At 35.5% G+C, this 13,092-nt stretch overlaps 1 protein-coding gene across 8 annotated transcripts in view; it reads left to right on the top strand.

The window, feature by feature from the left end:
* pde4d (phosphodiesterase 4D, cAMP-specific) overlaps positions 1–13,092 on the top strand; it is a 507,544-nt gene that overhangs the window by 445,533 nt on the left and 48,919 nt on the right. For all 8 annotated transcript variants that reach the window (XM_006626906.3, XM_015367790.2, XM_015367796.2 and 5 more), the window contains 3 exons: positions 3,422–3,458; positions 6,114–6,190; positions 6,590–6,639. In XM_006626906.3, the coding sequence (XP_006626969.3) occupies positions 3,422–3,458; positions 6,114–6,190; positions 6,590–6,639 (164 nt within the window). The remainder of the gene's footprint in view (positions 1–3,421; positions 3,459–6,113; positions 6,191–6,589; positions 6,640–13,092) is intronic.

Genomic DNA, 13,092 nt, shown 5'->3' with positions numbered 1-13,092 from the left:
TGTACTGTACATGTATGTGTATGTTTACATAGAATAGGGTCTATACTGTACTTACTTTATACCGTATATGCAAAGTAAATATAAAAATATCCATATTTTAAGATACATATGGACAAACAGACATACAGTCTATACATATAGTTTCTTTTATTCCACTGAGTAACACTCATTCCTGTATTCCTGTTTCCATATCAGTTACTCAACTCCTTCATGTTCTACCTACATTGGCTGATACTTTCTAATTAGACGTTAAATTAAAAAATGAACAGTTTTGCCTCATATTTTCTGTCTCCTCTTATCTTACGTGGAATAAGTACAGTAAATGTACACAGCATGTAACAGGATGAAGAAAAACAGGAGTCAAACTTAACGCAAGCCCATGAAGAATATTGTAAACACACGTCACCACAATCCAAGCAAAAAGCAGTATTCTGCCGACACTGTAAAGTATATCAAAACTTTACAAATTCCAGAATATTATTACTAGCCTGTTTTCTATCTCAAGGTTACTTAAGAAGCTTTGTCATTTTTTGCTTAAGAAGTAATAATTATGCTTCGTCATTCAGATGGTATTAATGCTAAACAGGCATGAAGTAACTTGGTGTTTGGCCTTGTAAAGTTTACACCACAATTAATATCGTAATGAGTTCCTTGATAAAGCACTGTCTTCTCACCCACATGTAGCATTATACTGTAAGAAGCCATATACTGTACTGTATATACATTGCCACATCTAAAACATTGCACGGATGCTTTGAAAACTTTGAAAGCTTTAATTACTAAATCTACAATAACTATATCCACTGAAAACAGTTGAAAATATACAGTATTTTATTAATCCCGAAATACTGTTACTTTTTCCTTTACTTTAATAGTTCTGTTACATGATTTTTTACATCAAGTTACACCAAGTGACATCTTACATGATTTTGATCTGTGAAATCAGAGACATTTGCATGTTCCCTTTGTTTTTTAGTATTTATTTTCAATGGAAAGACAATCAAGCAGGGCATGAAAACACATTATTATTATTATTATTATTATTATTATTATTATTATTATTATTATTATTATTATTATTATTATTATTATTATTACTACTACTACTACTACCTCTCTTGTTGTTGTTAGTGGTAGTGGTGTTGTTGTTTTGTTGTGTACTAAGAAGGTGACAATAATCTGTCCTATTTCATGTGGAAAATATATTGTAGTTATTAAAAGTTACAGTAATGTCTGCACCACTCAGCTGACTGACTTAAGTAATCTCTGGATGGGGGGTTTAATATGCGTGGAATTTTGATTAGATGTTAAGCCATACACTCACAGACACTGCTTAAGACTGAATTTAAATATGTTGACAGGTATAACACAGAATTCCACACTTGGCATAATCTACAGCTCTGCTGCAGACTTTGTGATTAGTATTAGTTTACTATAAAAAGTCACAGAGAGCTCTCTTTGGGCTCTTCTTATTGGCTGACAGTTATCTCTGTAGAGAGGCAATGAGCCGAGGGAACTTTCAGGCCAATTTGGCTTGGTAGCCTCCAAGGTCATTTCAAGTAGCTGTGTGAACTGAGAATTAGGTTACAAAACAGCACTCATAATGCAACAGCAGCCAATCTAGGCGACAACAAAGCTGGAGCCCTTTGGAAGTCACCACAGATTCAAAGCGATTCAAAAGCGATGCAAAATAAAAAAAACAACAACAAAAATAATCTCTTACTGCATTATATAATGTGTTTTGTGTGTTTTCCAAGCATGAGAAATAACTTTTCAACCTTACCTACATTCCAGATGTTTTTACTGTTACAGTAAAAAAAAACTCTTCTTTTTGGGAGTTTTATTCTTAACCCTGAATGGTACCGTAATTTAATGTTTGTTGAAAAGTCATATTCATGGGACAGCTTTTACAGCTCTAGTTCTCCATTGTAAATTCAGCTGCAATTATGTAACAGCATAATAGCTTTATTATGTTTATATACGGTATAGTTATATTATTTATACTGTATATCTTTACATACATAGTTTTCCAAAGCTCTATTAAGATTAACAGAACTTTACTTTTCCATACCTGTGCTGGATTTTGTTTTCAGAAAACACAGATCATTTTTTAATCTCCCAGTCAGAGGGAAAATAGTAGTCAGCTAAGATTAGCTTTGTGAACTGTACCTCATTTTTGAAACAATGGTAAATCCAAAATTGAATAAGAAATTTCTAAAATCGCTGAAAGGTTATTTAAAATGTTGATTGTCTGGCATTATTGAAGGGTAGGCTGAAGAGAGTCACCATCACGGAAACAATTTTCTGTGTAAAAATTGGTTTAGGCTCAAGTAAAATTGAAATTATGGTTGTTAAAGACATTTCAAAACTAAATATACTCTAACTTTAATGAATATTTTAATCCTTTAACATTCAGATGCATTTTTCCATTTCAAATGACAGTGAGAATACATCTATGCATTTGTAAAATGCCTGGGTGTTTCATCTCAATGTCAAATCATGCCAGACTACAGTATGTCGGGACTACTTCATCATAACTGAAGTGTATCTCCAACAGCAGCCATTCTGTACCAGCAAATCCTCTACGCAGCAGATCACAAGGAGAACTGAGAAATCACCCCACTAATTGACTTGAAGGGGAAATTTAGTTAGGCCAAATAGTGCAAGTCCAGTGTGGATTTTAGCCAGGACACCAGCGTAACCCTTTACTCATATTAACAGAACCATGGGATCACAGATAATCAGGTCTTAGATTTAACATCTCATCCAAAGAATGGCACCTTTTATAGATCTGTGTCCCCAGTTGCCATATTGGTGTTGGAAATTGTGGTCCAGAAGGAACACAGAGTTATACCTACTGGTCCATCAACAACATTTATACAGAAGTATGGTTTTCTTTATATTGTAAGTCCAGCATTCCAGTAATGATGAAGCCAAGTTGTGCTTAACTGTGAACATACTGTATGATGAGATTGGGCTATGAGTTTAGCTCTGAAGTCATAAGCTAAAGTGCTATTTCTAATTATTCCATCTTTATTAGATAAAAAAAGTTTAAGTCCAAGTTTCAAGACAATAGCTCCTTATTTACCAATATTATTAATTGGACATGTTAAAAATATTTCTAAAGCATTGTTATTTCGGAATGGGCCTCTATTCTTACAGGAGAGTTTTACTATCCGCGTGACTTGTCAGACAGATTCAATTCCATAGGCAGTCAGAAAGTACAAAGACTACTCTGTGTTTCAAACTTTAATGTACAAATATTAAGTCAAAGCTTTTTAGCTTTATTTTTTGCAACAATTAATTAGCACAAGTGAATAAAAGAAGTGTTTGCTCCCCTCTTTGCATGGCAGTCATAAAAGCATATAATCTTGTGTTTTGCTGTACCATTTTAACAGCTGTATTTTTGTGTTTTTTTCAGTCATGGAGACGACCTGATTGTAACACCATTTGCACAGGTGAGTGTGACACCATTCACTGCTGTACAGTGAATTATGTATGGTCTAGTTTCAATTCTGGTCTCAGGAAACCTCTTGTGTAGAGAATGTTCATGCTTTCATCTCATTCATGGATTCTCTGGATGCTATAGTTTCCTCCGAGCTTATAAACACATAGGTCTAGGTCTAATTAACAGTTTTTAATCATACCTTTTTCCAAGACCATGCATTGGACCAGCATCTGGCTTAGTTCTTCCTGTCTTATGTATATGGGGCAGTTCTAAGGTGCTTTAAAACTCAACAAAACAAATATCTTTCCAATAATGAATGGACCAATTAAGTGTGGTGCAATTAGCATTAACAGTTGTGGAGAGAAGAAAAAGTTTACTTAACTGTTTTGATCAGAGTACGAAAAACAGTATGAAACTGTATGCATTCCTGAGTAGTAATGTGGATCTGTGATTTTATCAGAAGTATATTTTGCAAGTATAGTTATCAAACCACATTTAACAGCTTCAGCAAGTTAGAACAACACACGGTAAGATGGATGAATTCTCTGGGACATCTACTTGTTGCATTGCTTCCTAGTACACAATTTTAATATTTTGCTACTGAAACCGTCTAGCTGAGGCAAGTGATTATTCATGTCACTGCTTAAGACTTGATAAAAATTGAATAAATTGACATGTACTGGTCTAGAGCTTATACCTGTTAAGATATAAAAATAATTAAAACTTGTTTCTACTAAGACATTAAATTACTTAATATTTCTAGAAATTAGTCTGTTCATCCTAAGAGAGTTGTTCATATAACAAACAATCAATTCAAAGTTGCCAACTGTTTCATGAAAATAATTACAACCACCTGATGACTTCTTTCCTGGAAGTCATGTGTATCTGAAGTAAAAGAGACCTACAGCTCTTTGTAAAACATTCCCCACTGTTCAAGTCCCCACTGAACAACATTGGGCCTCACATACAGTACAAAAAGCTTGAACAGTCCATGTCATGTGCCTATGTCAACGCAATCCCTTTCTTCCAGTATGTTTTCAGTAAAAGTGTCCTCAGCTGAAGTTGTGATAAAGATAATGGTGTTTGAGCTTGAAGTGCACATTCCACTGTTTTACCATATGTCTGGAGGATGGAGATTTAAAGATTGTTCTGGCAATAAAAATGGTCTATTAAGTCGCTAATGTATTTTCTGTCAGTGAGATAATTCATTTGACAAGGGTTAAATAATATTTGGTCTGTTTTCTGTATCCTCACTAAACATTTCCAGATTCAGTTTTAATTGCTGCCTCAGCTGTACTGATTTTATGCCCTGCTCCTCACTACTCATGGAGAGACTATTCAAGGTGTCCATGACTTCATTGAGGTGGTTATTGACTAGAATGATCTGATTTTTGACTGTGCAAACTCAACACAGAAGACATGCCAGTCCAGAATTGATTCCAAGACCCATGATCTAAAAGAAATGGTAGTGAAAACCACACTTCTACCCCTTATTTAGATGCTCTTTCTATACTTTTCAATCCTAGTTTGATCATACTGTTCCTTAGAGAGCAGTTCTAGCAAGTTCAATAGACCAGTCTTAATCATTTGTTTATACATATGAATAACATGTACCCTACTAATCAAATAATCTTATCAATGAGGAGACTTGATCCAAGCATTTAAAATCCTCAAAGGCACTTACAAAGTCAGCCCAGTGAACTTTGACATTGAAACTCAAACCAGAGAACACAAGTGTAAACTGTGTAAAAGATCATTTAAATCAGAGAACAGAATACACTTCTTTACACAAAGGGTTAACAGAGTATGGTTGCTTCCCAACCAATCTGATACCCTTGCATATTTGAAGAAAAGGTTAGATGAGATCCTCTGGTCCATTACCTACTTAATAACAAACAGACAAAAAGGCCTAGTTTTGTTTGTAAATTTTCTTTTGGACTTAATTTAGCAAAATTCTTTGTCAGCCATGTCAGGAGTTGGCAACTCTAGTCCTGTGCTAATCTGAAGCCTTTCCCAAGAAACATAGGATAAAAGGTGACACTACACCCTGGGCAGGACACATACATGAGCATGCCAGGGCAATTGTAAGATTGCAATCAATTTAGCCAGCATGTCTTTGGAAGGTTGGAGAAAACTAGATTACCCAAAGAAAACTACAGACACAAAGAGTTGGAGACCCCATACAGAAGTTATTCAACTCTGGCGTCAAAACCCAGACCTAACAGCGAGTGGGCAGTAGTGCTAATCACCATGCCACTGTGCTACCTTAAAATGTTCAACATACAGTCAAAAACTTAATAATTAAATATCGCTAGTTCTTTAGGCAGCAGTATTTAGTAGTTGATATACAGCAGGATTCTTGAAAATGTGTGGGTTAATATCCTAGACAGAATACTGATATTGTACATACTGTACTTTACCCATATTATTTTAATAAAATAAAAATGTTCAATAAAATACCTTATTGTAAGAATGGTATAAACATATCTCTTTTTTGAATCAGCCATAATAACACTGTACATAAATTATTTTAATAATTCCCAGTTCCAGTTGGAACAAATACCAGTACACAGGATGTTTTTTTTTAATAGAAATGTTTTATGTTTTCTCAAAAGTGATCTCCGATAGTATCTGTTTTCATTTATAAAGCTTTTTTGCTTTCCAGGTGCTGGCTAGTTTGAGAACTGTACGGAATAATTTTGCTGCATTAACAAATGTACAACAAGACAGAGCCTCTAACAAGTAAGTTTTGAATAGTGTTTTCAGTATAAATCAATCTTCCTATTCAGGGTGCAAAGAATTTGCATTTCTTGTATTTATTGTAAGATTCCTTTTGCAGTACCTTGAATATTTTATTTGGGCTGACATCATTATCTGTCTTACACCACTACTTTCTATATTAGTCAGGACATTCAGATGAAATCTTGAACCACTGTTTTTCATTCTTAAAATCTCTGGGTCTTGTTTGCCACCCCATGGTAATAATTGGAATTGCAACACATAATGTTATTCTGTACAGTATGTCATCTCTAATTGTATTTAAAGGTCACACTTTTTTTTTTGTTAAAGCTTAGGATTTTCATTTAAGCCTAATATCACAGAAAGCATATACTAATTTTTTCTTGTAATTCTAATTACCAGGCGATCACCCATGTGTAACCAACCACCCATCAGCAAGTCCTCCTTTACAGGTAAGCTGAGTGAATGCAGAGAAGAATATAGTTCATATAAATACAGAAATATAGAGCAGAGAAACAAAATGTTTACTAGCAGTTAACATTAATCTTGGTTTGGTTAATATATTGCTGAAACATTTTATAAAATATGAAATAGTATCACGCATTAAGAGAAATTACATATTTCAAACAATAGTTCGATCTAGAGTTATTATTTCTGGTTTGTTTTTGCTGCTGTTGTACTATTGGGAATGTTAGAAACATCAGTGTTGATTATTATTAACTCATTTGTGCTGGGAGCCTTTTGCAAATTAAACTTTCCTGTGGAAAACTATTATACTGTATGTACTGCAGATACATCCAAGAGAGTAGAGCTTTCGTACTTCTAAACATATAGAATGCTGCCTAAATATTTGGTTAAACTTTTTTCTTGCATTTATTGTAGCTTAGGAAATTCAAACTATAATATTGTCATTGGACAACACTTTCACACCTGTAGCAAATAATTAGGTGTATACATTTTTTCATATTAATTCTAAAATTAATTTAAAAAAATAATAATGCAAAAATTTAATCATTGTTTATTTTTCATTACAAAATGTTTGCGTACAGTATAAGCAAGGTATAGGATAGTATAGTACTTCATCTTATCTGAAGCCTGATTTTTTAAATTCTTGTTTAAATGTGTTTTCTTTTGCATTTTCTTAGGCTATGATGGATTAAGGGTTTAATGGGTCCATAAATACTGTCGGTGTAATTAATGGGTGCTGACATTGTTCTCATTGTTTGAAATTGTCTTTTTCTGAGTGAGAATGCATTAAAAATTGACAAACAAAATTTACCAACACAACAATTGCCGAGTTAGTTTTGCTTGGTAGTATTCCTTGTCGCTGATATTGAGAAATGTTATACCAGTGACATACATTAGGGGGAACCAAAGAACACATTAAATATTTCAGCCTCTTTCTCATTTTGAAAAAGTGTTTTTTGGAGGCTTAACCCAAAGAATCTGAAGTATAAATACCAAAACACATGGATCAGTGCTCTACGAAGTAGAATTAGGTAATCCAGGAAGATTTCTGTGTGTAGTTTAAACTTCCTTTTGATATTTGTCAGAAAAATAAAGCTATTAACTCTTCCATAATTTCTGTTAGTTCCTCTTTAATATCCACCCACAGGTAAGTATTACACCATCTAGCAAGAAAATCATTAAGGGCATCTGTTGCAAAAAATATTAGTACTGTTACCATGAAACCCATTTTTATTTCTTCATTCATTTTTTTATCATAATTAAATGCAATTATGCTTGTTAGCATAATAATTACCGTATATGTATTTATGAACAGATCTTTCCAAGTGGTTCAAAGCCCTGATTCTGGAAAAACACTGTAAAGCTTTCATGGGTTTTTGCACCATACAAGTTCTTAATCGCAGGCCAAGCTCACTGATTTTGATGTTGGGGCACATTTTTAAATTTGCTTTCTCTTAAAAGGTTCAATAGATTTTATTATTGGAATCAATCCTGTACCAATTTCTGAATTTTTTACACTTACTGTAGAACTCACAAAAGACGCAAGTAAATTAGAAGTGGTTTTAATAGGAATATGCTGTAGATCAACTAATATCATTATTATATGTCTACACTGGAGATGTAGAGCTCAGCTGGAATAGAAATTAGCAGATACAGTGATCCTCCAGGACTAGGGCTGAGAATCATTTTTCCTATTAAAATCAGTAAATGGGAACCTTTGGAAATAGCTGTATTGTACAGAGCAATACTCTGGTGAGTACTGCGAGAAGTGTTTAGTATCTGATCATTAGATCCTTGCTGCAGGGCTGGATTTTGGTGTTCGTAGGCCCTAGGCACTTTCACTCTGAAATGTGCAAAAAGACGGATAAGTGCCAATTGAATTACGTAGATTAACATGATGCACTTTAAACTTTTCTAATGCTAAACCACATGATTGATGGAGCCAGTCAAACGACCATTACTTCAATACTTCTAGTTTCTAGAACAGCCGTTAGATAGCATTTGATTATTGATCTGGGGCACCTGGAGTCGATCGCAAGCATGTTGTTTCAGCTTGTTTTTCATTAGTCACTAGTTTTTCCCTCCTCCGTAGGCCCTAGGCGCTGTGCCTATAGTGCCTAATGGGAAATCCGGCACTGCCTGGCTGCAACTCAAGCTGAGAGCAACTTCTAAATAACAGGGTTAGTTGTTTAAATCCAGAACAATTTGTGACAATTGTTTATAATATACAGTATGGTACAGTATGGTACAAAGAGTTTAACTTATGGGGTCCTTCTATTAAAATTGACAACTACAGTAAAATCAGTTTTGAGATATTATTATTATTTTGAGATATTGCCCCACTTCCCTTTTGAAACCTTTTGAAACATCATGCGAACAGCTTGACAGGTGCCATAAAACTTTTGGCACTTCTGGCTCATGGAGTGAATATTGATGCATGGTTACCAGGAAATTGGTGTTTACAGAAATAACTCTGACCTTGGGTTACCCATACTCCTCTGCGGTTTTAAGATTAGGTGTGATTGGCACATCCGCACGTGTTGATCTTTTCATTTCTTTTACAATAAACGAGAGTAGTGCTTTCGCAGTAGCCAGAGTAGTCCTGGACTTCATCACTTCAACATTAAGGAGCTTTTGAATAACATTGTTTTATCTAATGATGTCATACAATATTATCTAACGGATAGTATATCCAAGAATTAGATCTAAAATTAATGTTTATATATTTTACCCTTCAGAGCTTGTTAGTTTCATAGTAATAGAGAATCTTGTCCAGCTATTCCATAAAGGACTCCAAGGAATTGGCATCTTATTGGCACCCCCATCCCACTGTGGAAAGAAATGTCTTCTGCTCTCTTTTCGAAACATACTGTTACTTCCACTTGTGCCCTTGGGTCTTTGTTTCATTACTGAGCAAAGAAAATCTGTTTGGTTCACTTCATCAGCACCTTTTACGTTTATAATCGCCAAACCCACTTGTAATCTTCAGTCTTGAAGAGATCAGTTTCTTTAAATAACCTGAGTGTGACATTCCATTTACAAAAGTATTCTGGTTGCTCTACTTTGAGCTCAAGTCAGGATATCAATGTCTTTTTATAACATAGAGACAGTATTCTAAATGAGGTATAACCATTAAGAGGTAAAACCTTATAATCATTGTCATGTGTCAATGTTTGTCATTGTCATTCTCTCAATATATTGTCATTGGGCAGAGTGGTGGCATTCTGGATCTGCGCCTGTGGCTGGAAGGTTGCTGGTTCAAATCCTGCAGCCGGCAGAGGAATCCTACTCTGTTGTGCCCCTGAGCAAGGCCCTTAACCCCAGCTGTTCGTACAGGGGTGCTGTATAAATGGCTGACCCTGCGCTCTGACCCCAAGCTCCCTCTGTCTGTGTGTCTCATGGAGAGCAAGCTGGGATATGTGAAAAGACAAATTCCTCATGCAAGAAATTGTATATGGCTTAGAAAGTGATCATATGTTTTTTCTCTCCACTTTTTACTGTTTCCTCTAGTATTTTTTTTTTATTTTTTTAGCTTTTGCTCACATTTCCAAATAGTGGACAATGATAAGTCAGTGGCAAATCCTAGGTTTCTTTTCTAGGCTTCCTCCTATCTGTTATTAGTGATTTGAAATCCCATTACCTGCATGAATTGCTGTCCGGTTGTCTATATTCAATTTCTATTTATATGCCCAGTCTTAAAAAGAACCTAGGTTATGGTATACTGTATTTCATTTGCTGTGTCTACAGGTTACTAAGCCTCAGTCAAGATAATAGATATGATGTGTCCTACACTGTAAAATCAACACAGTGTATTGTGTTATATCTACATTTAACTCTGCAGATATGTCTACTACAGTTAAATATAGTTAAATATAGAGTTCCTATTTGTTGTTCCCTTGGATGTGTGAGTTTCCTGTCTTTCTGTGACCACAATATGGCTAGTATTTAGTAGCATCTTACTGGGAGTTGAATCCCATAGTAGGGGTGTTTCCCTGCCCCTATTGTGTGAACCTGGCCTAACAAGAAGCAGACACTACTAGTGCAGCACACTCAGGCATCTATTGGCTTACACATACAGTAGCTCTCCAGAAATCACAGGCCCGAGGTAGTATCAGAACTGCCAAACTGTAAGCCTACAGTACTACTACTAGCTGCTTGTTAGAAAGCACAGGCTAACATTTTTAAGTACTGCAAATATTGTAAGTGTTCTAGATATCATTGATTAATCTATACTGTATATATCTAAAAAGCATGATATTAGTTAGTTAGTTTGGGATCTCTGTGACAATTTGGCTTGCCATAGTCACAATTTGGCTTGCCATGGTCTTCAACAATGTTTATCATTAATAAAATGCTTCATAATTACTCAGACGCTTTGAGAAATGACAGGACGTCAACATTTCCCTCAAACATAAGGAAATGGCCAGCAGCCATATCACCCTGCAACTCACAACTGGCAACCCACTGAAACTAAGCAGGTGTGAGTCTGGTCAGTACCTGGATGGGAGACCTCCTGGAAAAAACTAAGGTTGCTGCTGGAAGAGGTATTAGTGGGGCCAGCAGGGGGTGGTCCACGTGGGTCCTAATGCCCCATTAATGCCCCATTAAAGTGATGGGGACACCATACTATAAACAGGTGCCGTCCTTCGGATGAGATGTAAAACCGAGGTCCTGACTCTCTGTGGTCATTAAAAATCCCAGGGCGTTTCTCGAAAAGAGTAGGGGTTTAACCCCGGCGTCCTGGCCAAATTTCCCATTGGCCCTTACCAATCATGGCCTCCTCATAATCCCCATCTATGAATTGGCTTCATTACTCTCTGCTCTCCTCCCCACTAATAGCTGATGTGTGGTGAGCGTTCTGGCGCACTATGGCTGCCGTCGCATCATCCAGGTGGATGCTGCACATTGGTGGTGGTGGAGGAGAGACCACATTACCTGTAAAGCGCTTTGAGTGGAGTGTCCAGAAAAGCGCTATATAAGTGTAAGCAATTATTATTATTATTATTATAAATGTATGTGCAAATTAGAAAAGTGTTACATCTTTTCTAAGTAGAATATTGTTTTTTAATTACCTTGTACAATATGATGTTGCATAATTGTCTTTTATTAAGTATTCATTTTTGGCAAACTATGATACTGTAAATCAATATAACATATCAAAGATATAATGTAGAGTATTTCTAAAATTTGACTAAATGTCAAATACTCTGCACCAGCTGACCCCCCTGGTGTACTGTAGGTTACAAAAAAGTACAGATCTCATCATAAGCTCTTAACATAACCAGCTGTGTGAAATCATTGAAAACCTTTTTTATATATTCAACAATATTTTAAAAATGTTCAATAAACTAGTATTAACTCAATGATTTTCAGTATACAAAAAATGGATGGTTCCTTTAAGAAATAAAGATGTAATTTAAGTGCAGCTTTTTAAGACAACAGGAAACAATACAGTACCGTATATAGCTGCAGCCTAAACAGGAAACAAGAGCTTCCTGCTTTCCTGCTTTAAACTCTTCTGGCATAAAAGTAAAATAAAGTCAAATGTTACATGATGCAACAAGCAGCTAATATTTAATATTAGTAAACATGCAAAAATACAGTCCCTATTACTCAATCAAAATTAAAATACTGCATGAATTATGTCAAAGGTGTCTCCCATAAAATACTAAAACATTAGCCAAAGGTGGCTTAAATGCATAAAATAACTATTTGCCCAATTTGTCCTGATATTTCAACTACTGCATATTTTAATCTGAATTTTATATATGTTTTAAATTTCAGAGCACTTTCTCATTAAAGCATTATACTAAAGTTGTCGGTTGTCAAATTCAATTTAAAATTCAGACTTAAAGATCTTTACTGGTATGACTGATTATAGTGTAGCTAAATAATTAACAGAGCATTTACCATAAAAATATATAATCGGACATTTTCAGACATAACATAAAACATAATTATTTGACAGGCTCACTCACTGTTTCTCGGCTGTGACAGGAAATCACATAGAGGGAAGCTCGGTCTGTTGTGTTTGCTCCCCCTTTCCCAGTAGGATTGTTCTGATTCTGGCAGGTGTGGCAATTCTGAGATCATATTTGTTATTTTAAGGAATTATGTTTGTCTAATCCTGGAGTATTTCTCGCCATGCAGCAGAAATGTGCATTTCTGTCTCTCCTTCTCCCTGCTGGCGGTGGGTGTACAGTCATTGGGGTTGTCAAATCTGTCAGTCTTGCCCAGCTTCTATTGCCAGGCCAGTGGTCACCAAGCCAGTACAGAGTTTGTCTCTTACTATGGTCAAATACCCTGCTAGTGAGAATTGTCCTTTTTGGGTCCTGTAGAATTCCAGTTTGTGATGCGTCTGTGCGTTGTCCCAGTGGGTGAGGTACAGTAGTGTTATTTGGCGTGTGCTGTGATTTGGTTGACTTGAATTTGTGCAA

Source organism: Lepisosteus oculatus, chromosome 3, assembly GCF_040954835.1.
Source record: "Lepisosteus oculatus isolate fLepOcu1 chromosome 3, fLepOcu1.hap2, whole genome shotgun sequence".
NCBI classification, from domain to species: Eukaryota; Metazoa; Chordata; class Actinopteri; order Semionotiformes; family Lepisosteidae; genus Lepisosteus; species Lepisosteus oculatus.
This window is presented reverse-complemented; position numbering and strand designations above follow the sequence as displayed.